The 27,836-nt window shown below is 44.6% G+C and overlaps 3 protein-coding genes across 15 annotated transcripts in view; 2 read left to right on the top strand and 1 right to left on the bottom strand.

The window, feature by feature from the left end:
• The window catches only part of EVI2A (ecotropic viral integration site 2A), a 172,658-nt gene that overhangs the window by 2,901 nt on the left and 141,921 nt on the right, over positions 1–27,836 (top strand). For 3 of the 6 annotated variants that reach the window (XM_081890665.1, XM_081890667.1, XM_081890666.1), the window contains exon 2: positions 259–1,641. In XM_081890665.1, the coding sequence (XP_081746791.1) occupies positions 274–1,086 (813 nt within the window). In that variant the 5' untranslated portion in view covers positions 259–273 and the 3' untranslated portion in view covers positions 1,087–1,641. Of the gene's footprint in view, positions 1–258; positions 7,054–7,948; positions 8,275–8,778; positions 8,872–10,697; positions 14,432–27,836 lie in introns of those variants that run through there. The other 3 variants (XM_081890668.1, XM_081890669.1, XM_081890664.1) reach the window with 2 other exon arrangements.
• The window catches only part of NF1 (neurofibromin 1), a 159,691-nt gene that overhangs the window by 52,023 nt on the left and 79,832 nt on the right, over positions 1–27,836 (bottom strand). The window lies entirely within an intron of this gene.
• On the top strand, positions 18,464–21,744 carry OMG (oligodendrocyte myelin glycoprotein). 2 transcript variants are annotated; one of them, XM_081890546.1, is made up of 2 exons: positions 18,464–19,048; positions 19,921–21,744. In XM_081890546.1, the coding sequence occupies exon 2, from the start codon at positions 19,927–19,929 to the stop codon at positions 21,253–21,255; it is 1,329 nt and encodes a 442-aa protein (XP_081746672.1). In that variant the 5' UTR covers positions 18,464–19,048; positions 19,921–19,926; the 3' UTR covers positions 21,256–21,744. The 2 variants fall into 2 exon arrangements, with proteins under 2 accessions (XP_081746672.1, XP_081746673.1); XM_081890547.1 differs by lacking the exon at positions 18,464–19,048 and adding an exon at positions 19,677–19,791.

Genomic DNA, 27,836 nt, shown 5'->3' with positions numbered 1-27,836 from the left:
AGTCAGATTAAGCTTTAATCCATAATAACAAGCTACACGGGGCTTGTTGATTTTTATTATGTTTTTATAGTGTGGTGTTTATCTGCTTTAAAACCTAGGGATGTGGTAATTAGAAACGAATAAGCAAACCATGCCACAACACAATTCAAACATGATAATATTTAAGTTCTCCCTCAGGAGAAGCCTCTCTGACAACTGAAACAAGTGTTCCTGTGGGTGCAAAACAAACTCAACCCTGTCACTTTATTATTCTTGCAGGCAGCAAACGTCCCCATGAACATGAAACTGATGGGCAACTCTCACATGGATTTGGGTTTCCTTTGGTGGGCCATCTTGCTATTTCACATACAAGTAAGAGCGGACACTACCACAACTCTTTTGATGACAACAGAAACTCCCACCCTCCCAACAACTCAAACCCCAACACACACCAGTGGGGCTCTTACAACATTGCCTTTGGGGGAGACGTCTACTTATACAACACAGATAAGCACCTTCGAATCGACATCCGCAACGCAGCCAACTACCTTTAGTTGGACATCCACCTCTCAATCCTCATCGGAGACTTCAACTGCCCCGCAAATGCCCCCGACGCTTGCACCAGAAGTGCCCCCATCTCCCTACACCGTTACTGGTCCAGATCAAGAACTTGCAACTCCTAGTCAGGATCAAATGAAAGCTGAACTCTGCGAAGAGAACAGCAAAAGGCTAATACTGATCTGCCTCATCATCATTGGGGTGCTTATCTTCATTTGTGTATGTCTACTCGTGGCCACTGTTGCAATGGCAAACAAGCTCTCCTATATGAAGAAAAGGCAGCCAAGCAAGCGCCCCCTCAGGAGCAACGGCGATTTCCTCACCACAAACAGCTTGTGGCCAGCTGGATTAGAAACGTTGCAGAGGATGACCAACGAGGCAGCAGCAGCAGAGCTGATGACACAAAGAACGGGGTCGGAGAGAACAAAAGCAGGACAAGGGAAAACTGGCGAAGAGGCTAGCAAGAAACTAGCGAGTGAACTGTCAGACAGGCAGAAGCTCAAGGAGGTGTCGACAAAGCCACCCAGCAGCACCGCAACCATCATTTAGATTCAAGCATCATGCGGACACCCAAAAAAGGTTGGGAGGGAGAGAACTTGAAGGCTGTGCGCCGCCACTGCAGAGGCATTGGGTTTCCGGGCGGTAATGAACTTTCCAGGTTGGAATTCCATAGCAAGCTATTACCAGAGAGGTAATTGTCCACGATGCTTCAGAAATCAAGCAGTCCACAGCTCCTGAAATGGGGGCGACTTGTTTGGAGAAAATTCAAATGCTACACACGCAAGGAGGCAGGTGAAAAACAGAGCAGATGCGAGGCTGGAAGGGGAAATGTCCCCTTGCCACCCACACAGAACAACAAGGATGGCTGAGAGGCGGAGCCAGTCTTTGCGAGGAAAGCCTTCCACAAATGTATGCATCATATCCCTGCTCATTTCCCTTGCATTAGAACACTGGGTCTCAGCACAGGAAAGCAATGCCACAGAGGTGTTGCAAGCTCTTACCTGCTTGCTTCCTCCCCCTGCCCCAAGCTACCTGGGTGCATCCTGACTGGACTAATACAGTGGTACCTCGGGTTACAGACGTTTCAGGTTACATACGCTTCAGGTTACAGACTCCGCTAACCCAGAAATAGTGCTTCAGGTTAAGAACTTTGCTTCAAGATGAGAACAGAAATCGTGCTCCGGTGGCGCGGCAGCAGCAGGAGGCCCCATTAGCTAAAGTAGTGCTTCAGGTTAAGAACAGTTTCAGGTTAAGTACGGACCTCCGGAATGAATTAAGTACTTAACCTGAGGTACCACTGTACAGCAGACTGCCTCCACCAGCTGTTCATGTCTAAGACTGCAAGAGGCTTGTGTAACTCCTCATCCCCCAAGCTTCTGATTCTTTGCAATTACATGAGCTCCACCTCCCTCCCAATTCTCTCTGTTGATCTTTAATACCTGTGTACCAACAAGAGAAAGACAAGGAAAAAATCCCAGATCAATCACCCCTCCTTTGTTCAGTCAAGTGCTTGGGAGGAACCTGATCAGGGCTAGCAAAATGCCAAGTTTCTTGCTTGTGGCGGAATGTCTACGTCGTACTTCCTGTCCCCATCCCTTAATGCGGGAGCCGATATACCAGGAATTCTCCTCTGTTAGGTCAATTTAAATGACTTGATTACAATCAAGGTCTGTTCTCAGCTTCTGTAATATTGTTCCTTGTAAGTAATGAAAAATAAAGCAGGCTTCTTGGGGTTTCCTTTTATGGAAGTGGGGAGTGGGGTGTTGTTTCCTTTTAAAACAGGGCCAGAGTTAAGTTTTCAGCAATAAAATGTTTGCAGGAGATTGTGGAACAGCCGATGTCAATACATACTAGATTGCTAAGTGCAATGTTCTTGCAGAATACTCAGTTTGTTCAGAGTAGAGGTTTTTGCCTTTCCTGGATTTCTTTATGTATGAGCTTGAAGATGAAACCTCAATCTCCTGACATGAACGAAGTATAACAGCTGAGCAATAAATTCACTCCACACAATCCCAAAGTCACCAGTAATTATTATTTGTGAATCTGGAACTTGGGGGAGCCGAGTATATGAACTCAATTTCAAAAGCCAAGACTGATGAGCCTTAGAACGGATCCTTCCAAACTTTGTTCTGGCTCGAATTAGAGGGCATCAGTGAGACTGGATAAGGAATGGTGAGATTGGATAAGGAATTTCCTGCTTTTATTTATCTTTTATTTATTTTTAAGGGAAATCCTTTCCCTAAAAGCTGATATTGGCAGAAGGTTAAGATGGGATACATGGTGAATCACTGGGTGATCTGCAGTAGATTGACCAGGGTTTCAGAATCCCAACTGCATATGGAAATCGAAGCATACGGCTGATGGAGTGGCATTAGCTGATCTCTCCAAACTATAGTTTTGCAGCTCTTGTTTTACAGCTGGCTCCAACTGGTAAATCTTGGGGTATGAGAAAGTGTTGATGGAGACAGTTATTATTCTGAATACCAGTTGCTGGAAACTGCAGGAGGGGCGAGCATTCTGGTGCTCAGGTTCTGCTTGAGGATTTTCTAGAGGCTGCTGTGAGAACAGGAAGCTAGACTAGATGGGCTGCTGGCCTGATCCAGTAGGGGGGTTCTTATGTTTAATCCCCTTATGTGGCAACACAGAATTGGGAACAATACCTGCTGAAAGAAAGCAGCAGAACAGGAAAGGAGTGGCCAGTATTTCCAGCAGAGAAGATCAGGAATTCAGTACCTTGAACCTCTCAATGACTATCAAAATTATGTAACATGGCATAATTTGTTTAGGTTGTAGAGCTTAGCTTTCTTGGTACAAAATTAAGTATCTAAGAACACACCCAGTTTTGGATAGAAGATGATGATGCGTTAATGGTCCATTTAGCAGCTTGAAGTTGTTTACATTAGGCACAGAAAAACCTCCTCCCTTATCCTTCATTTGCAAAATAACTTCATAAACTTTTCCGTGCTGTGTGAGGTTGACCACTCTTCCCATTTTGCAGATAGGTTAATATATATTGAGTGAAGGGAACAATTTACGTACCGTGAGCTCCTTGGAGGAAAGGCAGGAAAAAACCAGGGATGGCTAACCTCTGTAGAGGCTGTAAAATTCCTCCTCCCACCAGCTTTTTTAGTTGGGGGTTATTTTGCGTGTGTGTGTGGGGGGGGGGGTTCTTTAGTGTAGAGCGCACCACCCTGCACATCTGAATGGCCACAGGTTCCCATCTCTGGTATACAGTATACTCGACATGGCACATCAATGGACACTTAATCTCTTTACTGAGCAATACAATATTTTCCTGTTTATCAGGTGCCTTTGCTTCAATTCATACATTACCACAGGAGGATAGAAACCTCTACTTCTCCAGCGCTTCTTGTCATTCCAATTTAGTAATTTCTTAGGGGAGAATCGATTTGGAGTGGAGTCAAGAGTATGTATTGTTCCTACACAAATGCTGCCTTGTTTCCCTTAGGGATACTGTATGAATCAGGCCCATTACTCTATGAACCACACTACCATACATATAGGCAATACATATCATAGAAGACTGTATTTTCAAGATATCCTGCTTGAACAACATACAAGGCAAGAAGGGAACCTGAGAAACCTTTGCCATCACTATATCCTGTGGTAGCAAATTCTACCATTTCACCCTGCAATGTGTGAAGAAGTACTTTTTTGGGGGGGGGGGGGTCCGCCCAAAAATCTTCCAACATTCAGTTTCACTGGATGATCCCAGCTGCTAGTATTTCAGAGAAACTTTTCAGTCCGAAAAGGGACTCCCAGAACGGCTTAAAAGACAAAGAAAAAGAAACCACCAGCAAGCAATAAAACCAACTGGCTGATTCAGAACAGAAAGCAGCAGAGCAGTCAACACACCGAGATAAAATCAAGGATAAATCTGAGTCAAAAGGCAGAGGGGAACTTTATTTAGAACAATATCTGGAGGCAGGGGGTCCACAGGTCACACACGCAAGCATGCATTCTGCCCTGCCAGCATTCGTGCACTAGAGGAGACCCACCCAAACACACATTGCCTCACTCCCATCTGCTTCTTGCTGTCCCACCCCTTAAATATTGTGCAGTCTATGAAGTAGTCCTTCCAGCTGACCGCGTTCTCAACTTTGAAGATTTTCCTGCAGCTTGGTCACTTATTCCCTATAATAAGAAGTGTGCAGCTGCTATTCCCTAGCTGAAAGCTATATTTTGAAGGAAGAAAGCATGGGAGGTTCAGCAATAACTGGCTCTGTTCGGTGACTCACTCCCACACAAGCAGATTTGGAGGCTGTGTCCTTTTAACCCCCTCAGCCCCCAATGCAAAGACATCCCCCCTTCATCACACATGATGAACACTGCTTGAGGCAAGAGGAGGCTCTTAAGATCAAAAGCTATGCTGGGGGGTGGGGATGTCAAATGCAAAGTCCTGCCCCAATCTCCATGTTACGTGAAATTTTCAAAAAAGAGGAATTTAAGGATGTGGGGGGGTAAGCTCCTATGCTGGGCAGGGGAAGACATGTGGATAATGACACCATAGAAAAACCTCATAATCTGTCTGGGACTTTCTGCTGCTGCATACTTAGCCTAGTGATTAATCCATCTCCTGAATGTGCTTGGCACAGCATGAGACTTTCTGAACTGCCGTGCAGTTGAGCCAAGTCATTTTTAGTCAAGACTTACAGCAGGTGGTTCCATGTTAGGCATGTCTCTCCCTCCACCCATCCACCCCCAGGAAATAAAAGTACTCAATGGGATTTTTAAAATGATCATACTGCCAAGTGACTCAGCTTATTCCCCAATGAGCAGATGATGTGATCTCTTCCTCTCCCCACCCAAGATACGTATGATTTTGGTTTGGGAAATAAATATCTATATATTAGTATCAAACTTCCAAAGTTGTTAGTGAACATAGGCTTGAAGCTCTAGCCAACATCATACAGCTGATGTGCAGGAAATATAAATTTATCAAGCCCACCTACCCCAAACCCAACACAAGCTAAGGGACTTGGCTGCAGCTCAGCAGTAAAGCACACCATTTGCACGTAGAAAACCCCAGACTGAATTCCAACATCTCCAAGTAAGGCTGGGAAAGACCCCTACCCAGAACCATTGAGAACCACTACCAGATAATACTTGGTTAAATGGACCAAGGGCCAGATTCAGTATAAGTCAACTTCTTATGTGGGAAGGGTAGAAAGTGAGCAAGCATATTGACTGTTAATGCCAGCTCCTATCCAGGGACTGCTAAGTAAAAGCTGAGGAAAGCTGGGGGGCAAAGCTGGGGTTAATACAGTATTGTGGGGAGGGAGAACACAACACCATCCACAACCCAATACACATCTTGAAACCCAGGTGAGGAGAAAAGGAGGAAGTTAAGATGGCAGGTAGGACCTGAGCTGAGCTAAGATGCTTGTAGCAAGAGTGGCTGGGACAACTCAGCCACACGGGCAGAATATAAATAACTAAATTAAGTAAATTAAAGTAAACAAAGTCCAGCCTGCTTAAATAAAATAAGACCGACTACAAACAGAAGAGACTCATTGACCCAGCACTTTAGACAAGACAATTCACTGTGTCCATCAGCTGATCACCGGAACCTACTAACTGATATATACTTAACCAAAGCACGACCAGATCCACTTAAAAAGTTTTACGATCAGCGACCTAATTTACAATAGGCAGCTTTATGGGTGCTTCTGGAACGATCCCTGGCCCCCATGCACATGCATGTGCATGTATACTCACAAACACATATAGTAATAGGTGTCAATGTGGACAACAGGACTACAGAGGCTTGCCAAAAATGAAATGCCACCTTCCATGTCAGGAACCACAAGAACATGCTTAGATCTGCAGTCCAAAGTGCAAGAATGCACAGGTGCAATGAAGCATTATGGGCTGGTGAAATTTGCATCCCTAACTGAGTCATTTTGAACCTCAGCAACTTCCCCGTGCAGGGCTACTCAAGCTGAGAGTTTGGGCAGGGAGAACAGAAGACTTCTCCTCCATGTACCCAGCTACTCAAAACCGAGTGAGAACATCCAAACAGAAGCCTAGCCATTTTTGAAAACACCAAGGAGCCTGGCAACCGCTCCTTCAACAAGGAGCCAAGCAAGCAGAGAAGAAAATTCCCCTTGGAAGCAAAAACAGCAGCTTAGCTAAGCAAAGAGGAGGAGGAAGAACTCCGAGCTACACAACACCCACTTGCAACCACAAAGGAACACAGCGCTTCCTGTTCACAGTTGCCTCAGTTGCCAACAGTCACTACGGAACTTGCTCATACGGAAACACATCCGGGCAAGTGCTCGGTGTGGACCTTCAGCTTGCTCCTTAATGCTATTTAGCAGCTGAGAATGGGGAAGAAAAAGCAAGCCCTGCACAGGCACCTGGCTCTCTGAGCTAGGTATTGTAGCAAACTGAGCTATGTATTGTACTGGGCTCCGGAGGGCCACAAGATGCGGAGACTGGCAATCTGAACATGTATTGACCAGCTCAGAAACTCCCACAACTACATCACACTAGGTTCGCATCTTGATTTTGAAATAAGGGTGAAGGCCCTGGTTCAGTAGGAACTTGAATATCATTAAAAAAGGTAAAGGTACCCCTGACCGTACAGGCCAGTCGTGTCCGACTCTAGGGTTGTGCGCCCATCTCACTTAAGAGGCCGGGGGCCAGCGCTGTCCGGAGACACTTCCGGGTCACGTGGCCAGCGTGACAAAGCTGCTCTGGCGAGCTGGCACCAGCGCAGCACACGGAAACGCCGTTTAGCTTCCTGCTACAAAGCGGTACCTATTTATCTACTTGCACTTAGGGGTGCTTTCGAACTGCTAGGTGGGCAGGAGCTGGGACCGAAAGACGGGAGCTCACCCCGCCGTGGGGATTCAAACCGCCGACTATGCGACCGGCAAGCCCTAGGCGCTGAGGTTTTACCCACAGCGCCGCCCGCATCCCTTGAATATCATAAGCCAGGGTTAAATCAATGCTTTGTATCACTGGGGCAAAAACTGAGTTACAGGAGAGTCACATGGAGGCTGGAAGGGTTTGGGGAGGAAGAACACACTCTTACAGCCTGCTCCTAATTTTTTAACCATGTTGAAAAGACATAGATGTGTTACATCTATGCTGGACCAGCAAGCGACCATATACCGTATTTAAAATACACATGTTCCTCAAAGAATCCCAAGAACTCTAGTTCATTAAGGGTGCTGAGAATTATAGCTGTTGGATATTCTCCAGTTCCCAGTATTCTTTTTGCAGGGAGGGGTGAATGTTCTTTGAATGTATGTAAGCACCCTCTGAGCAATTATTTCCTTGGCTTTCCAAGAAAAAGCAGCAGAAGCACCTATATTTGTGTCAATGTAAATGTCACATAATTTAACAACATCAACATGTGATTGGCTGTGTTTTCTCTTCACAGGCACAAAAACTCTCTAATTTCCACCTGCTACCATTAAAATTTGGTTAGACACTGAAAAATACTTCCACAGAGAAAGCTGCCCAGAGTACAGCCTTTGCAGAGAAAAATGTCCACACACTTAATCACTTCTCAGTTCTTGGGGCTTCCTGCAAAAAGTGTTGATAAACTTCCTCTTTAAGTGAAAATAGGATCATTTTGCAACGTGTAAACCACCAGCCATTTAGAAACACTTTGTTGTGTTATGCTTCCTTTTCTCTGCTCTTGAACCATTAAAATGTGAACTTAAAAACGAGAACCTGGTTAGAACAAGAAACGATATCGAACAGGTAAGACACAATTATACTTCTTTGGATAAAAAACATCTCTAGAACAGTAAAACTGGAATTGAATATCTTAGGAATGTGTGCTTTACTTTTTGGAATGTTCTTTTTTTTTTAAAGTTTTGCATTCCCTATCACATGCAAGGCTAATGTTATATTAAGTGAGGATTTTTTCTTCCAAAATAGATATATATATTATGCAAAAAAAAAAAAAAAAGCACCAGTCCCCCAAAGAGTGATTGCCACTGGAACGCCAATCAGATCTGGGTACAAACTCAACTTGGGGGTGGGGGTGGGGGGTGAGAACAGACCTCTCTTTGAAATGAACAAATATAAAGAGAAAATTGGAACATTAAGGTGGTCGTGCCTCAAGTTTTTATTGTCTGAGGGAAGCCTTATAGGTTCTGAAAATACTCCCTTCATTTTATTCTTTATTTTTACTCACTACTGGGATTATAACAACAAATGCATGAATTCTTTTTTTCTTGCTTGCAATTTTGTTATCTTTAGTAAAATCTCTGGATGTAATTTCTGCAAGCAACAGTCATATCACAACAAAAAATCCACATACTTTTGGAGCATCTTAAGTACCAACAAATTTATGTAAGTAAACACAAAGGTGGAAAAAATGAGTATCTATGTGTTTCTCTGTAAATATATATGTGTGTATATTGGAGTTAAAGGGCAATTGGCTGCAACAATTGAATTTGAGCGGCAATGAAAGCAAGTTAAGTTCAGTGACCTTCATCACAGGAGTAATTCATGATAGCATGAAAAAGTAAAAAGGTTTATGGCGCAACACTGTTTACTTTGAAGTAAGCCCTACGTAGGCGGGGTTCACATTTGCAGGATCCAATCTGGAGCAAGAAAAAAAACACACCCTGCATAGTTAAGATTTCTAGTTCCATCCCTTCAGGTTTGCATTTTTAAAATGTTATCCTTTAAAATGGATGCACAGACCTTGAAAACATTTTACTGAGGACAACTGCTATTAAGATTGCCTTCAGAAGGCCTGCCCCAAGGCCAGTTCCCACTCATAGGGTTCCTAACCCCCCAGCAGGACCCACTGCTGGTGCCTTCCTTGCACCCCCTGCCCTTAAAAAGAATTCTGACCTGGTGCTCTGAGCATTCTCAGCAGCTGCATCACACTGTCATTTTAATTTCTCACAATGCAGCTTCCCTCCAGGAGCACTGTGGGAAATTTAAATGGTAGCTCGACCCAGTTACCCAGAGTCACTTGCCATGCTACTGCTGATCACCACCTACCGATGGATGAGGGGGCTTGCCAGAGGGCATTTTGCCCTGGGCCCCCTCAAACCTGGAGCTCCTCCTGTATGTCCCTTCATTAAAACAAGTGCCACAAAACTTTGTTGTATTTGCTCTGGGCTAGTCTCCTTTCAGTCAGGCCCAGTTAAGGGAAGGGGAATTCTTTCATGTCTTTGTATCGGCTGTGAATGGATTAATCACCCCCCATTTAAAGATGCAGGCTACCTACTCTGTTTCTGTGGGAGTTACTGCTCCAGGCCTGCCTCTTTCAAGTGAGTAACTCGCACTCCAAACAGGGATACAAATACATACAGGAATGGGAAGTGCTCTTCAGACATTAGGAAGGAACAGAACCACAAATTTCTGGTCCAAATCGATTTTGGATGTGTTCATGCATAAGTTCGTTCTCTTCCATTTCTTTCTATGTTTTTAGTGGTTTTTATTTTTATATGCAAGTCGCCTTGAGTCCCATCAGGGAAAATGGTTAGGTATAAGTAAGTAAGTAAGTAAGTAAGTAAGTAAGTAAGTAAGTAAGTTCTGCATTAACCTGCAATGAAGAAAAAAAAATCTACCCCAAAATTTGCATTTAAATAAGTACTTTTGAACATGTTTTCTCACAAAATACATGTTTCTAAAGTATTTCCCACCAAAATATGCATTTTTAATCTGCATGTTTTACTCTGCATGCTAGTCACATTGGAATGTACAAAGATCAGATTCTTCAAATGTACAAGTCAAGCCCATGTGAAAGTTTTAACTTTTGTTTCTCTAGGACAGAGTTGAATCCTGGCCATCATAGCACGAGTCAGTACACTTGCATTACAAACAACACTACTTATTTTAAAAATCAAAGATACTCGGTTGTATCCAATGCAACACAGAACAGACCCACTGAAAACAATGGATATGACTTCCTTGGGTTTATTAACTCCAATGGGTCTATTTTGAGTACAACAGAGTTGGATACAACCCTCTAGATTAGGCACCCCCAAAATTGGCCATCCAGATGTTTTGGAACTATAATTCCCATCATCCCTGACCACTGGTCCTGTTAGCTAGGGATGGTGGGAGTTGTAGTCCCAAAAACATCTGGAGTGCCGAGTTTGGGGGTGCCTGCTCTAGGTTCTGATAATTTACTGCCTTTTATTCCCTTTGTGCCACAGAAGCGTTTATCAGCACTGACGCAACTATGGACTCCAGAGCCATTGTGCTTGTTTTCTTCTACGGGCAGCTGTGGTGGAACGTATCAACTACACTTCCGATCACTACCACTGCAGTTGTTGGCACTGGTGGAAAAACCCCCATACATTCATACAAAACAAGCGAACCTGGAGACCCTGCGAAATTTAACCAGCAAACATCCACCACACAGCCCCAGGTTCCTGCAGCAGAAGATCCCAAATCTCACGATGGTGGACACTTCATAGCAGCGGTAGTAATTGGGGTCATCCTGACTGTCATGATCATAATTATTGTTGGCATCTTCCTTTGGAGGAGGTGGAGAAGGTCCGCTACACCTGTCCCGCACTGGGCAGGCCGTTCCCCATTTGCGGATGGAGAAGTACCAGATACAACTGCGGATAAAGAACCTATTCAAGACACGAGGCGGACTTCAGTTCTCTCCTTCTTGCCTTGGAAATTCAACAAGGATTCACAGCTATTGGAAAATGCGCAGGGACAGTTGTCTGAATCAAGCCAAGGCCCGGATGTTCCCCCTATATGTGGGGCTGAAGAGAGTGGCATGCAGTCAAGCTCCACAGCAACAGCTTCTTCTGCAAGCATGCAAACTGCCATTTCTGAAGAACCAAGCAGCTTGATAGATGTTCCACTCCAGTCTGATAGTCCAGAGCCACTTGATTTGCCTCCACCACCAAACTGGCTTGATGGAGCTAATGAGGATCTCTGTCCAAAGCAGACAGAGTCCCTCTCACTTGAACCAATTGCAGAGATCCAGGGTTCTGGATCCCATCAAATGCCAGGCGAAGAACTACTACTACCACCTCCTCCAGAAGACTTGTTATCTAACTGATATAAAGGAGGAAAATGCTTAGGGAAACAAACCAATCAAAGAAAAAGGCCGAAGACCTATCAAATGCTGTTAGTCTCTAGTTTTTTTTGTGAGCAAAAGGGAGCGCCATTGCCTTTTTCACATAAGAACAGAAGAGCAACGGTCCGGCTGCTTCTAGGGTATCTATGTTCTCCACTGTGATCAACCAGAAGCTTCCAGAAAGTTAAAAAGCTGTGCATGAAGGAAACAACTGGCTTTCAGAGGTACACAACCTTTGCAAATGGGATGCAATGTTAAAACATTTCCTCCATAAGTTTCTGCTCCTTTTTATTCACCCTCATTTGGGCAGCAGTTGATCGCATCAGAATACCTTTCCATTTGTTTGTACCCTTTACGAACCCATGGCATCCTTTTTATCTGTGGTTCTACTACATTGGTCTTACATAATCTCCAAGTGTCCGGAAGAGATCTGAACCTTCTGGCACTTCCTTTGCAGCTTCCTTTTAAGCAATGCCTTCTCTTTTAAGAAGCCGTCTTTTTGACACTGAAAATGTGACCTTGCTGGACTTCCTGGGAACCACTTGCATTTATGTTGAATTTTACAGCACTATGGTCACTGTTTCCAAGCCGATCAACAACATCTGCGTCTTGCCCTGGTTCCTGGGCACCACTAAGTATTAAGCCTCGTTTCCAACAGGCTCTTTTATAACTTGTTAAATAATAGCATTTTTTCCCTGTCTACAAATTTTGCCTTTTTTAAATCTAAAGGCAAGCCACCACCCCACCCCACCCCAAATTTTGTTTGCTATTGTTATCAGCCCAAAGCAAATTTTATCAGAACTCATGATTGCAGGTTCAGACATATCATATGCAACAGAAGCACTTTTGCACCCACGTCACTGCAGTACTATATGGGAGTAACCACAACATGGCTATACAAAATGAAACACAGGAACCCATTGAGCTCATCTTTAGTGCCAACCAATTTGATGCAGGTGCGGCAGCAGTTCCACCGAGCTCCAGAAGCTCAGAGGGTTCAGCAGGTACACTAAGCCCCAGGGAATTATGGGATGGGAACTTTGGGGAAAGGAACATAGCTCAGTGGTAGCATTTGCTCCACATGCAGAAGGTCCCATGCTCAATCCCTGTCTGAACTCCTAGAGAGCCACTGTCAGTCAGTGTGGACAGTACTGAGCTAGATGAGCAAGTGTCTGAATCAGCATAAGGCAGCGCCCTATGTTCCCAAAGATATATGGGAGACACGAGTTTTGGTGCTGTGGCTCAAAGGGAGGTGGTGGTGAACTCCGCTCTTTTTTTGGCCGAGGAGAAATGTGTCCTGGGAATATAAATCCCAGAACAAGGGGAAGCAGGATGGTGAACTCACCTCTATTCAGCCACCCTCAGCCCCATGACCGGTTTTCCCAAGGACCAAATTCTGCAATATCCAACCGCTTTCACCTCCTCTGGAAGAAAGAACCTCTCCAATAATTCTACAACGCAGACGTGACTCGGATTTCTTTCACTTGCACATTTGAGCCAGTGGAGTAAACTGCTGCCAGTTTTGATCAAGGGGATCTTATGTACGCAGAAGAGATCCCTAGATGATGCTTTCGTTTCCTTGTTCAAAGTTCTACTGCAAAGTGCATCCATGAGAATTAAAAGCTCTGCTGCAAGCAAGAACACTCGCTTTGGAATCTGGCCGGAGCTGATTGGGTGGACCTTGGGGAAATCAACTCTTGATTCTAATGCTAAACTTTGTGCTCTTCAACACTTAAAAAAAAAAGTTACTGCAACTTCAGCATCCTGGTCTTTTCTTTCTTTTTTTATACATTGGTTAAGTGGTGAGATGCACCAAGAGTTGCTAATCGTTAGCATAAGCGGATGTGACGGTCTACCAGAGCCTTGTCATGAAGTTACAAGTCATGAAATAGTCCATTCTATATTTAGATTTTTTTTCTGCCTCCATTCTAAAGGGATCATGAAAATGTACAGGTTTCATTCCCGCAGCCTATGAGATAATTAGGCTTTGAGACCTTAACTCCTCCATATCCACACAAAGCTATATTGCCAAGGGTCACACTATTCATTTCACTATACCAACTCAGGCCAGAACTGGGTGTTATTGCTGATGTATGTCTGCCATGGGGAAAAAGCAGCCTAGTTCACCTCCTTCTCTCCTGGGGAAATAGGTAGTTACAAAATGTGTGTCCTGACATCATCAGACTCCAGGTTTCCTTACACCCATTCCATTGGCTGCTGTTTTGAAGGACAGGGAATTTCTCAGTATGCTGATGCTGCATCACACATCAGTTGTAATAGATGTTATCAAGAAAATAGATGGGTCCCATTTTGCAAGCTGGGGGTGAAGGGTGGATCCCGGGTCTGAAAAGTTGAAGACTATTGGGTTAGGATGCATGGGTGGCAGCCATCAGTCAGCCGTACCTAAATTTGTAACATCATGAAAGCAACCACTTCTGGATACATGGATTGACGCGTACAGATAAATTATCTGACCATCTTGGCTGTGAATCCTGGAAGACCTGCTCCCTGCCTTGCAGGTCTTTTCCCACCTGGGAAAAGGCAGGGCCCTGAAAAGGCAGGGCCCTGAATGACTCCAGCTGCAAAAGCTGAGGCTGCTGGACAGAATCTTGGGCCAGGGTATGGTTTAGGGAGTTTTGTTGGGGGCGAGGGTTGTTGCTGTTTATTTTGGATCTTACGACTTATGTGGAAATTGATTTGGTTGTGCACTTTTTTGATGTTTTGTTTATTGTTTATGACTACTATTGCTATGTGTGTAGTTCTGTAATTGTTTTTATAAGCTGCAAACCACCATTAGCATGGTTTTAACTTTGGAAAGGTGGCAGACAAATAAAACGATTGACTGATTGATTTTGGTGCATGAATTGGCAAGCTGAAGTATAATGGGAAAGTGAGCATGTTCCCACACCGATCAAACCTGGCAGAGTGAATTGAGATCACCTTGGATGTGCTGCAGTACCTCCCACTTGAAATCCATGGCAAATTTCCCATAGGGTTATCAGTGAGTGCAGCCCTTCTCTCCATCTTTTTTAAAACATATATTGCACCATGCCTACCAGGCTGCCAGTGCAATAAAAATATGAAATAACAGTAAGCATCCTGCTAAGGACATCTGCTTACCTGTGAACCACTTCAGAAAATATAACATTTCATATCTGCACAAATGAAGCATCATCTCAGCTGGGGCCACTGAAAATATCCACAATGTTCCCTATTAAGGCAGTTGGCAATATTATTTTTTTGGAATCTGACGCTAATACCTTTTTAGCTACCTTTTCATGTTCTATACTTAATGCATGTGAGCGTATTTGGTTTTACGAGCTCTTAAACACCCAACTTTCAGCAGGGGTATTATTTTAAAGGGTGGGAGTTTGTGTCCTTTTTAAAGGACATCATTTCGCCTGGTTCAGCTAGCAAAATCTCCCCCACCCCACCCCACGTGCAGTTTGTATATTCCAGTGTATATCATTTTACCCGTGCAGTGTTAAAGTTACTACTCATTTTACTCTTCTTGGCTGCTGTTGGCTCTGCAGTGCTGAGATCTTGCTGAAATCTATTCTGGCGTATAGAGTCTCAATAAAATAGCTAATCAGCCTCCAGTCGCAATCCCGAGTCTGTTCTTAGTTACCTCTGGATAACATGATTGATTGAAAAAGGCATTCCTTGGCAGTAACAGAAGGCAGTATCCTTCCTTCTATTTCTGATGTTCAGGCATGAGTGCCACGACTTATGCCGCCAAGATGGCATCACCCACACACAAGAGAGGGGAGCTAACAGCAGCCTTGGGCGAATTCCAAGGTTTGCAGAAGAAAAAGAAACCTTGCTGAAGGGTAACTCCCCAAACAGTCCATTGAAAGCTTGAGCACGCTTGGCGACCATGGAATGCTGGCTGATTATGAGGGGAGAGGAATGGGAAACCAATTGGAATGGGGCATGGAATGGAGTTGGCTAACAGGGGCACCCCACACTGCAGCATTTTGTTGCAGGTGTATTCACACAGGATCTTTCAGTCAATAGTAGGATTACACATCTTGTGGATCAGAAACAGTCTGCAGGCCACTGGTTAAGAAAAAAAAGTCAGAAAGGTGGTCCATCTAGCTTGGTGCAGTTGGCATGGATTTAGTGGCTCTCCAGGGTCCCCCCCCCCCCGGCCTACCTGGAGATGCTGGGGACTGAAATGGAGAACTTTTGCATGCAAAATGTGTGCTTAGCACTGGTAAAGGAAGCAGCAGTGTGGAAACCCCGTTCTCCCTGGAGCAGTCTGCACCTTGCAGAGCCCACACTTTGTCTGACACGTCTGTCAGCTGAGCCAACTGGCAAAAGGCCAAGAGCAGGCTGGAACCCCTCTGTGCACATATACAGCAGGGCTGAGGAATAGTGAAGCCCAGCATCTTTGGGCTGAGTGATGATGCCTTTGGGTGGAGATTGAGGTTTAGTTGCTGTTCCTGATCACATTTGCTTAGAAGGAAAGCCCACTGATGCACCCCGCCATCTCCTTTTCTTGGCATGAAATTGCAAAACAAGGCTGTTTACGAAACGAAAATAAAAACCCACGAGATCTACCAACAAATTCAATAAAAAACACCAACCGCTACCAGCCTACAAAAATATTGTCCCTGAACTCCAAATGCCTGTCTTAAAAAGCAATCTTCAAACAGGAAGCTAGGGCTCTAACCAGGCAACCCTCAGCTCTGGAGGCACTTTGACGCCGTCAGTCTATAAACAAAACACTGAGCTAGATGGATCGGACTGCTCATAAAGGCAGCTTCCTAACTACCTGCTGTACTGGAATGCAATGCAGGTGACAGAGTCCTAGTCCAAATGGGCTTACGTATGGAGCAAGGAAAAGTCATACAGTTGAAACAGTAAAAGTAATTAGCAGCAGATTGTTAGGGGAGTTGGGGATACAAGTCACCTAGTTTGCGAGACAGAGCACAAAACAAAATGGCTGTTGGCTCTAGCATTGAAATTTTGGTTGTTGATATTATTTATTATTAAAATTTATGCGCCACCTTTCCTCCCCAAACAGCCCAGGGCAGCAAATGTACAGGTGATAAAGCAATCAAAACAATTCCAATACACATGCAGTCAGGAAAAGATCTCAACTTAAAAGGTTTGTTGAAAGAGGAAGGTCTTCAGCAGGTGTCACACAGGCAACAGTGATGCCCTCCATCTAATATTCAAGGGGAGGGAATTCCAATGGGTAGGTGCCATAGCACTAAAGGCCTGACACATACATTGTGAAGAATGGACTTCCTGATAAGATGGTATCTGCAGGAGACCCTCAGCTGCAGAACACAGTGATCGATTAGGAATATAGGGAGTGAGACTATCTTTTCAAGTATTCTGGTCCCAAGCTATATCAGGCTTTGTAGACCAAAACCAGCACCCTGAACTTAGCCAGGCAGCTGAACAAGGAAGCAGCACTGAAGAAGTCAAATTCTCATTATAACCTCCATGATCAGAGTCAGGCTCCCTCTCACTATCAGTTGCCTTTGAGTATGAATGTGAAACCCAATGGGAGGGCTGTTGTTTTATTTCCTGCATGTGGGATTCCTGGAAGCTGCTGCGGGGAAAAAGATGGCGGATGAAATGGCCACGAAAGGTCTGACCCACCGGAACTCTTCTTATATTCCTAGTCTAGTCTCCAGATAGAACTGCGGAAAAGACTATTCAACCATTGTAAGGAATAGTGCCAACTCAAAATAGACAAAAATGTGGGGGACTTTGAAAAGACGGATGAAGGACAAGGCGTTAGAGAGGGATGGGGTCTTTTCAAAGCTGCTCTTGGAATTAGTTGGTTATAAAAAAAAGACATAGTAAGAAAAAAAAGTTTCAGAGTTTTATTTTTCAGCACACGCTGTTACCTTTTTATTAGTCACGTGCACCACTAATTCTCAGTGTGGCTATATTATATTGCAGCTGGCAAGTCATTAAAACCAATTGCAGCGCTGCGAATAACGGGCTTTACTCGGTAGTTGCTTAAATCAGACAGGCAATTTCGGCATAGGGTCTCTCTGTTAGCGTTTGGGTCAATGGAGGTTAATCTGTTAGGTGGGTGAAGATGACATGAAGATGTCAACCCAGTGTGCAGCAGCTGTGAAAACGGCAAATTCCATGCCAGAGCTTGTTAGGAAAGGAACTGAAAATAAAACCACCATTATCATAATGCCATTATACAAATCTATGGCACGGCCGAATTTGTGGAGTAGTGTGCGGAGTTTTCGCTACCTCACCTCAAAAATAATGCTGTAGAGTTAGAAAAGGTTCGGAAAAGGGCAGCCCAAATGACCGAGGGGGTGAAGAAGCTCACCTATGAGGAAAGGCTAAAACATCTGGAGCGTTTGGGTTTCGAGAAAAGGTGAGTAAGAGGTGACATTGGTATGTATAAAATGATGCATGGAATGGAGGAAGTGGATAGAGAAAATATTCCCCCACCCCCTCATAACACTGTAACTCCAGGTCATCCAACGAAACTGAATATAGGAAGATTCAGGACAGACAAAATAAAATAATGGAATTCGCTCCCACACAAAGGAAGTGATGGCCAACTAATTGGAAGGCTTTAAAAGAGGATTAGACAAATTCATGGAGGCTATCAATAGCTACTATATGTGACGGCTATATTTCCCCTCCACTGATGAAGGCAGCCTGCTTCTGAATACCAGTTGCTGGAAACCACAGGAAAGGAGAGTTGTGTTGTGCCTCAGGTCCCACTTGCAGGCTTCCTGCGGAGGCATCTGCTTGGCCACTGCAAGAACAGGATGCTGGACTCAATGGGCCACTGGCCTGATCCAGCAGGGCTCTCCTTTACGCTCTTAGATATGGGTCAACAGAAGAAGTGCCTCACCCTAAAGCAGGGGGCTGGACTAGGTGATATTTGGCTTTCCCTGAAGTGCTACAAAACCAATTATATTCAATACCACCCTCCCCCGCACAGAGATATTTCAAGAGCTGCATTTAAGGCACACAGAGAATCCCAGCAAGACAAAAGCTGGTTAAAAGTAAAAGCAGGGAGCAGCCGGGAGCAGTCAAACGCTGACTAGCTTATGACTAGCACAAATACCAAAAATCGAGACTGGATGCTATTTGCACAGTTAAAGTATGCATGTCGTATCCTAATGCATTGAGACACATCCCAGGGGGAGGGCGGAGGGAAGGAACATGCGGAGAGAAGTTTGGAAACTTGGGCTTTTGCTTTTTTAAAAAAACAAGAAAAGACTGTCCATTTTGTTGAGTATGCAACCCCTTGCAATAAATTTGAGTCAGCACCAAAACGACAGCTCTGCAGTCCTCCGATGGAGCACTGATCAGGTGGTTGCAGAGCCCCTGGAAACGGCAGTACGATGCAGCTGAGGAGGCAAAGCACAACCCACAGACAAACTGTGGCTACCCTGGAGAGTGAGCCGACCTTTGCGTTTCGGTCTTTCAGGGAAACGATGCACTGATACTGCAGCAGGGACTAAGGTAAGTTTGCTTCTTTTACTCTTTCCGCCTCTCATTTGCTTTTAAGGCCAAATGCTGCCACAATGTACGTGTGTGTGTGTGAGAGAGAGAGAGAGAGAGAGAGAGAGAGAGAGAGAGAGAGAGAGAGAATATATTACTATATAGTATAACTCGGCAGCTTCTTAAACCAGCTGTCTACTGCAGTGACAGCTACAGAATCTCATCCTAACATTAAACCCCGGTTTGAAAATGGACACCTTGCCAAGCTTGGGAAAAATTAGATTAATATTATGGCAAAGGAGGGGGGGGGGACACAATTAGCAGTCTGAGTTTAAGCTTGCACGGTTCCGAATGCATGTCTGAATTGAAAATGCCATTTGATCAAATTATCTTATTTACAGCAGATAACAGAACTGATGTATAGCTGCAGGGATTTTAAAACTATTCTGTAGCCAGTGATCCCGTCCCTGCTTTTTAAAATAATCCATTGTAAAATAAAGAAGGGAGAAAACCCCATAGATAAACATGAAATTCAAAGGGCTGAAAACAGAAAGCAGACATTGTATAACATTTGGAAGAGACTAGCAGTTTAGGAAGAATGCTACCATTGGGAGCTGGAGGCGGATGGGGGGGGAGAGAGAAAAAGGAGGGAGATGGAAATAGATGAGCCTCTTTCTGCCAGACAGCAAGACAGTAGGATGAAGAGATCCTTTGTAAATAGCTGTGTTTTTTACACCAACGAGGTCTATGCCACAGCGATGTAGGTATGCGTGGTCTTTTTCTTGAAATGCAACTGGAAAGGAACCAGTGTTTTAAAAAATAAACACCACCTTCTGAATTGTATTCATAGTCTGTGCAATAAACTGGCTATTTTGGCATGTATTTGTTTCCAGGCAACAATGGAGAACCGGGTCTTGAAGGCATCGCCCTGCGTCCTGGCGCTTCTCTTCTTCATACCAGCTGTCCAGGGTATCTGCCCTTTGGCGTGCTTGTGCTCAGGAAATGACAGAAACGTGGACTGCTCCAGCAGAAACCTGACCACGCTGCCACATGGACTTCAGGACAACATTACCTATTTAAACCTGTCTTATAACCACTTTGCTGACCTCAACCACCAGCTCACTCGGTTTGCCAATCTGAGGACCCTGGACATTTCCCACAATTGGCTCCAGAGCCTCCCGGCTTATCTGCCCAGGTCGCTGTGGGAAATATATGCTGCACACAACAACATCAAGGTCCTTCAGAAGCTGGACACAGCTTACCAGTGGAACCTTAAAGTCCTCGACGTGTCTGGGAATATGGTGGAAAGGGCTGTTCTGATTAACAACACCATGATCAGCCTCAAGTCCCTCAACCTCAGTAGCAACAAACTGTGGACGGTGCCCACCAATATTCCTTACAACACCGAGACAGTGGATCTATCCAACAACTTCTTGACACAGATACTCCCCGGCACACTGGCGAGGCTGGCACATCTTTCTGAACTTTACCTGCACAACAACAAGTTTGCTTATATTCCTGATGAGGCTTTTGACCAGCTTGCTCAACTGCAGCTAATCACGCTTTACAACAACCCCTGGTCATGCGAGGATAACAAGCAGGACCTCTCCTATTTGCAGAAATGGATAGGAGAGACGAGGGCTACCGTCGTAGGGTCGCCATGCTCAGATGAGGCCACCACCCCTTGGAAGGCTGCCACGCCATTCTCGACAGCTGCAGAGAGCCACCTCCTTGTTAAAGCCATGAAGGCGGCGGACGCAGCTGGGTCTCCAGTGGCAACGGAGCAAACCGGACAAGTGCACCAACAGTTTAGAATGAAGGATGTTGGCCTGAGCGCCACCCCTGGCCAAACCATCGCCTTCACGAGCACGGACAGGCCACTGGTCCTCTACCCGGAAGACCTGAGCACAGAGAAACTCAGCTCTTACGAAGCAGCAGCAGCCACAAACGGCATCTACATGCAAGAGACGACCTCTGTGAATTCAAGCACAAGGGGCTTGGTAGGACCGTCCACCACTCCCATGACCTTAAGCATCACCAGTGGGATGCCTACAAACTACTCAAAGAGACCACAGAGCACAGCTGTTACTGTAAAGAGAGAGGAGACGACCACAAAAATCAACCCTCGCGCACCCTCCAAGGCAAATATTCCCAAGGGGTGTTTGGCCTTCATCGTAATGCTTACCACAGTGGCCCTGCAGTCTGGCTATGGATTTGTGCTTAAGTGAATGAATTGCTTCATTTATCCCATATTAATAAAATGGTCAAAGGGGGGGAAACGCTCATGTCCCGCAACGATTCCAATGCCAAGAAGAAATGCCCGTTTAGATTCTGAAATACGACCGTAAACGAGAAGACTGCACAAAATTATGTCTTGATAACCAAGCTGCTACTTACTTTAACTATGTCTTACTGAAATTAAACAGAGGAAGCCTAATTCTATCAAATATAATCGTTTTTATGAAATGTGCTTATTTTGTATTTACATTTTTAATTTTCTTCACACAAAAAATATGAAAAATGTCAGTATTTTATGTATTGATTATGAATAGTTTTGTCATTAAACATCTGGAAAAGAAAAAAAAAAAACATGAAAGGCCTATATTATATATGTATTGTCTTGCTTGACTTGCCAGAAAGTCTTGTAATATAACAGTGCTGGTCCTTTATAAAAGGTGACATGCAAAAGGGAGGAAATAAAGTCATCTAAAACTTAACTGCTTCTTATTTTGAGGCACATGGCTGGTGCATCCATGCATAGGCAAGTGCAAAAGTTAAATTAATGCAATGCTATAACAGAATCATTTTAATATCTACTACAGTGTGTGCATTAGAACACTTGGGCTGCAATCTGAGTTGCCTCACCTAAAAAAAAGGATATTGTTGAGTTGGAAAATGTTCAGCAAAGGGCAACCACAATTATCAAGGGGATGGAATGATTCTCCTATGACAAAAGGTTGTAGCTTTGGGACTTTTTAGTTTAAGGGGCAAAGCAAGTAAGAAGTGACATAAGTGATTATGGGATAGACAAAGCAGAGAGAGAGAGAGAGAAGTTTTCCTCTCTCTCTCATAAAGCGAGACATTGGGGCCACCCACTGAAGCCAAATGCTAGGAGATTAAGGCAGATAAAAGAAAGTACTTGTCCATGCAGCACATAGCTGGAACTCAGTTTCACAGAAGGCAGTAATGGCTACCAACTTGGATGGCTTCAAAAGATAATTAGATTAATTAATGGAGGAGAAGGCTATTGATGGCGACTAGCCATGATGTCTATGCTCTGCCTCTGCAGCTGGAGGCAGTGATGTTGCTGAATCCTAGCTGCTGGAAACCACAGGAGGGGAAAGGGATCCTGTGCTCGGGTGCTGCTTGTAGGTTTCCCACAGGCATCCAGCTGGCCACTGTGAAAACAGGATGCTAGACCAGTTAGGCACTTGGCCTTATGCAGCAAGCTCTTATTATTTTTTTTAACCCCATCAACCAGGTAATAAGCCCCACTGAACTCCACAGGATCTATTTTTGAGTAGACATGGTTAGGATTGCACTGTTGGCTAGGCTTACCACTCACTGCAGCTGGTTGCCTTAATTCACATTCTCCTCTCAAGCATACAATAAAGTCATTACTTCAATTTGCTGAGTTAAGCCCTGCCTCTGCAGAGGGTACAGATAGGGAGACAGTGGCAAGACCAATAGAGGGGACCGGAAGCTGCATTGCTCGAGGGAGATGAAATAATCAACTGTGGCTAAAACCAAACAAGTGTTCTGCAAACCCCCTTCATATCACGACTTTACGCCATGGTTTGCAGTCAATGCATAGCCATGGTTTAAAGTATCATAACCTTGCACAGCCAAAGTTAAGGAAAACAAACCATGGTTAAGCATTAATGCATGTATGCAGCCTTAGCATCTAGTTCTCTAGAAACTAACAGGAAGGTTGGTTTAGTTCAGGGATAGCCCTTTTGAATCTTTAGGGGGCAATTCAGATGGGGCACGCAATGCATCACAACACAAGAGTTCATAGTGAAAAATCTGGCCATTTCTTCAGAACAAAAAATATGCTCACTGGATGGCCATATCTTTTAATCTGGTGTGCACTGGTCCCTAATCTCCCATAGAGCTCCAGAGAGGCTGCTCCTCTATCCCCATCTGTTTGACCAGCACTTTTACAAAGAATTGTTTGTAGATAGAACTGAATAGATGTAACTGAATAAGGCAGGGTGGGACAGCTTGAACCCAATCCCGTTACAACATGCTGCTTGAACACAGGAAGCTGCCTTCTGCTGAGCAAGACCACTGGTCCATCTAGCCCAGTAAGGGAATTCAGTGGTACCTCAGGTTAAGTAGTTAATTCGTTCCGGAGGTCCATTCTTAACCTGAAACTGTTCTTAACCTGAAGCACCACTTTAGCTAATGGGGCCTCCTGCTGCTGCTGCGCCGCTGGAGCACAATTTTTGTTCTCATCCTGAAGCAAAGTTCTTAACCCAAGGTAATATTTCTGGGTGAGCGGAGTCTGTAATCTGAAGAGTATGTAACCTGAAGCGTATGTAACCCGAGGCACCACTGTACACTGACTGGCAGTAGGTCTGCAGGGTTTCAAACAGGGAGTCTCCTAGCACTGCCCGGAGCTGCCATTGGGGATTGAACTTTTGACCGTCTGTGTGCAAAGAAATTGCCCTGAGCTACAGCCCTTCCGTGTATAGGGCTCAAGTCTTGTCTGAATAACCTTGAGTTTGTATCCGGAAATGACAGAATGTTTGATGAGGATAATGCGATCCTAAGAACCCACAAAGATTGGGGGAAGCAGCATCCCCATGCAGCTCAGAGGTAGGACACCTGCTTTGCATGTAAAAGGTCCAAAGTTCAATCCCCACTATCTCCAGCTTTAAAAAGGGATCAAGTAGCAGGGCGTGGGAAAGAGACTCCTCTGTAGCTGCAGCTGCCAGTCAGAGTAGAAAATGCTGGGCTAGGTGGACAAATAATCGGACCAGACAGAAGGCAGCTTTCTGCACTGTCCAACATGAAGCTTTCACTAGAAGCGACCAGGAAAGTCCATTAAAAAGCCAATTATCTGAACAGATGTACTGGCGACAGCCATGCAGAAGCCTGGTTTCCCTGGAAATGAAAGCTATGGGCAAAGTATCTGCTGTGTAGGAACTGGGTGCACACAAAAAGCAGGAATAGGCGATGGCTGAATGATTAAGCTGACCTAAAGCAGCAGGAACAGCATATTCTAGTTAGTTGGTTTTTGGGGGGGGAGGAAAGGTTGGGTACTAATCCAAAAGAGAGACCAGTAAATTCATGCCTTTAGTTACCTCAGTAATAAAAGTCAGAGGCTGTCTAGGCTTGGAGGAGTGAACTCTGGAAATAAACCCAGGCCAGTGTCCTTGTGAGGGGCTGCGGAAAACCACGACTCTGTTTGGAATGCAAATATTCCTTCGCGAGATGCTAAGGTAGAGAGGGGCAGAACTGGCAGCGAAAGCCTGACACGTGCCAGATCCTTGCTTTGCAGCTCCCACAACAGGTTACATATTGCAGCAGCCATTTCCATGGTTACCAGAAGCAGAGGATTCAGAAAGGGAGGCCAGTTCTACATTATTATTTTTTTTAAAAAAAACCCAAACCACAGAGTTGTTTTCCCCCAGCGTGGTTCAAGGAAATCAGAACCGAAAAACAAAGAGAGAACTAGGATTAATATGCTCATCTCATAACTGAAGAAAAGGTAAAGTGGCAGTATCCCAGAGGTGCTAAAAATGGGCCTATTGCTCACCTACACTACTCTGGGGCCAAATGAACCAGTGCATTCAGACAGCTTCCTCATAGCTGGTTTCGAGAGAGATGGGAGGGTGAATTCCCAGACACACAGAAGAGGCAGAACCTGCCTGACCAGGGGCCCTCCATCTCAGCCAAATGTGTGTTGTCCCTTTTAGTTATTGCTTGCATTTCTGCCCTGCATTCTCAGCCTAACAGGGCTCTCAAAGTGAATGTGAGGATGCTGGCAGTGTGGTATAATAATAATAATGATAATAATAATAATAATAACAACAACAACAACAGGAGATGGGGCAAGTGCTTTGGCCTCTCAGCCCTATTAGGTGTGGAGAAAGTAGAGAGAGAGAAATCTTGCCAATCTATCCATTCAAAGATTGCCCGCAGATCCCTAGCTTCTCCCACCTCTGCCTTCAAACACAGCAGCCTTGCCCTGTGGCAAAGCATCTGAGGTGAAGACTGGTCATCGTGATCTCAGGGAAGCTCAGCTTCCATTGCTAATCTTCTCACTGAGGGTATCTGACAAGCTTCTTAGCAAAGGCAGCTTTCTCCAGGATACACCCTGAAAGCCACTTGCTTCCCCTTCTCATCTCACGCACGCCACCTAATTTCTGATTAAAACAGTGCTGCTCAGTGATCCATCTTTCTACATAAGATGTGCAGGAAACACGGAATGTGCTTATAGCCTTTTGCTGCTTTAGTTTGAGGTCTCCAGGCGGCCAAATGCCTCAGCCATCAAAGCATCGTGCAGCACCCAGATGTAGTTCTTCTTTTGGAGCATTCGGAAGCCTGAAAGCTTAGCTGCCCCAGAAAGTTGTTCACAGCCATACCACTGGGTTTTGAGATTTCACCAGGCCCTACCCAGTGTGGTGTAGTGGTTAAGAGCGGTAGTCTCGTAATCTGGGGAACCGGGTTCGCGTCTCCGCTCCTCCACATGCAGCTGCTGGGTGACCTTGGGCCAGTCACACTTCTCTGAAGTCTCAGCCCCATTCACCTCACAGAGTGTTTGTTGTGGGGGAGGAAGGGAAAGGAGAATGTTAGCCGCTTTGAGACTCCTGAAGGGGAGTGAAAGGCGGGATATCAAATCCAAACTCTTCTTCTTCTTCTTCTTCTTCTACCCACAGTAAAAAGGCAGGTGCACAAAATATTCACAGCCTAAGACACAGTGTGCCTTTCTGAATGACAGACCAGCTTATCTTCACATCATCATGCTTGAAACATATGTTGTAGATATTTTTCCACATTTATTATGTTATTTTTGCGATATACATATGACATGAGAAAACTTGGTACAGTGGTACCTCGGGTTAAGAACTTAATTCGTTCTGGAGGTCCATTCTTAACCTGAAACTGTTCTTAACCTGAGGTACCACTCCTGCTGCCGTCGCGCGATTTCTGTTCTCATCCTGAAGCAAAGTTCTTAACCCAAGGTACTATTTCTGGGTTAGCGGAGTCGGTAACCTGAAGCGTCTGTAACCCAAGGTACCACTGAATACTTATTTCTATAAGATTATTATTGTTTATAAAACCCAATTATAATAATAAAAGGTATAAGGCAAATGGAGCAGTCAACAGGTTAATGAAATGCCAGTGGCTTTAAACTGATTTGATTAAATCTGTAAATTTACATTAGAGCAAAACATTGCTTTTTGCAATATAAAACCACACACTGTTTTGAGATGATGCATCCACCTGCCACTACCTTAGATTTGCTATTTTCCTCCTACATATGAGGGAATGCTGATTTTATTAGCATTTCTACTGAAATGAGTTAAGAGTCTTTAAAAAAGTATTCTGATTGACTGGGGCAACTTTCTATAGTTTTACTCAAAAGGTGGTTAGCAGATTAAAAGGTAAAGGTAAAGGTACCCCTGCCCGTACGGGCCAGTCTTGACAGACTCTGGGGTTGTGCGCCCATCTCACTCAAGAGGCCAGGGGCCAGCGCTGTCCGGAGACATTTCCGGGTCACGTGGCCAGCGTGACATCGCTGCTCTGGCGAGCCAGAGCCGCACACGGAAACGCCGTTTACCTTCCCGCTAGTAAGCGGTCCCTATTTATCTACTTGCACCCGGTGGTGCTTTCGAACTGCTAGGTTGGCAGGCGCTGGGACCGAGCAACGGGAGCGCACCCCGCTGCGGGGATTCGAACCGCCGACCTTTCGATTGGCAAGCCCTAGGCGCTGAGGTTTTTACCCACAGCGCCACCCGCGTCCCGGTTAGCAGATTAGATTGTTTTTATTCATGCATTTATTTTCTTACATTTATATCCCTCCTTTCTTCCAAGAAGCTCATCAGACTAAGGTCTGCTAAAGTTCAACAAGGTGCCTTCAGACCATACCTATCTAGACAATTGATCAAGAAGACACTGCAGCTCTAGATTTCAAAATATACTGCTGCAAACATTCAAGGTTGAAAATGCTTTCAGCATTTCTATTATGCTTCCTGAATGCTCCATGAGGTCTATTTTTATTAAAAACAATATTTAGTTTGGATTATGCTTTGCAAACAAGGAAACGAACCTTTTGTTAGCTGCATGGTTACATCATTCTTAAGCTCAACATAAATTGCAGTCCCCAATATTCCTGCCCAGCTGTTTCTAAGGCTGAGAGGTGGATAAGCCAAGGAGGTGCATTTGATCTCCCTGGACGAGGATCCGAAGGGGAAAAGAGAGAGGTATGGAATTTGACACTGTGATATAATTGCCTCATTTTGAACATGATAGTACCTGCTCCTTTGATTTATTTATTTTTTGTCTGATTTCCAACTTTCTTCCAAGGGCACAATAATCACAACACTGGTACTGGTGCATTAGATCAGTCGTTCCCAAAGTTTATTCTCCACAGACCACTTGAACATTGTTGAGGGTCCTGGTGGACCACTTAATTTTTTTACTTGTTATCTGCCTGATGTTGCAACTGTAATAATATTTGGGGTGAGGTTTTGATTTATTGCATAGTGCCCAGAAATAATGAATGCTTCTGCATCTCCATTTTTATTTTAACAACTGAGTGAGTCTATAATAAAAGCTGAAATTCTAAAGAATCTAA

The sequence above is a fragment of the Podarcis melisellensis genome, assembly GCF_964234715.1.
Source record: "Podarcis melisellensis genome assembly, chromosome: 15".
NCBI classification, from domain to species: Eukaryota; Metazoa; Chordata; class Lepidosauria; order Squamata; family Lacertidae; genus Podarcis; species Podarcis melisellensis.
This window is presented reverse-complemented; position numbering and strand designations above follow the sequence as displayed.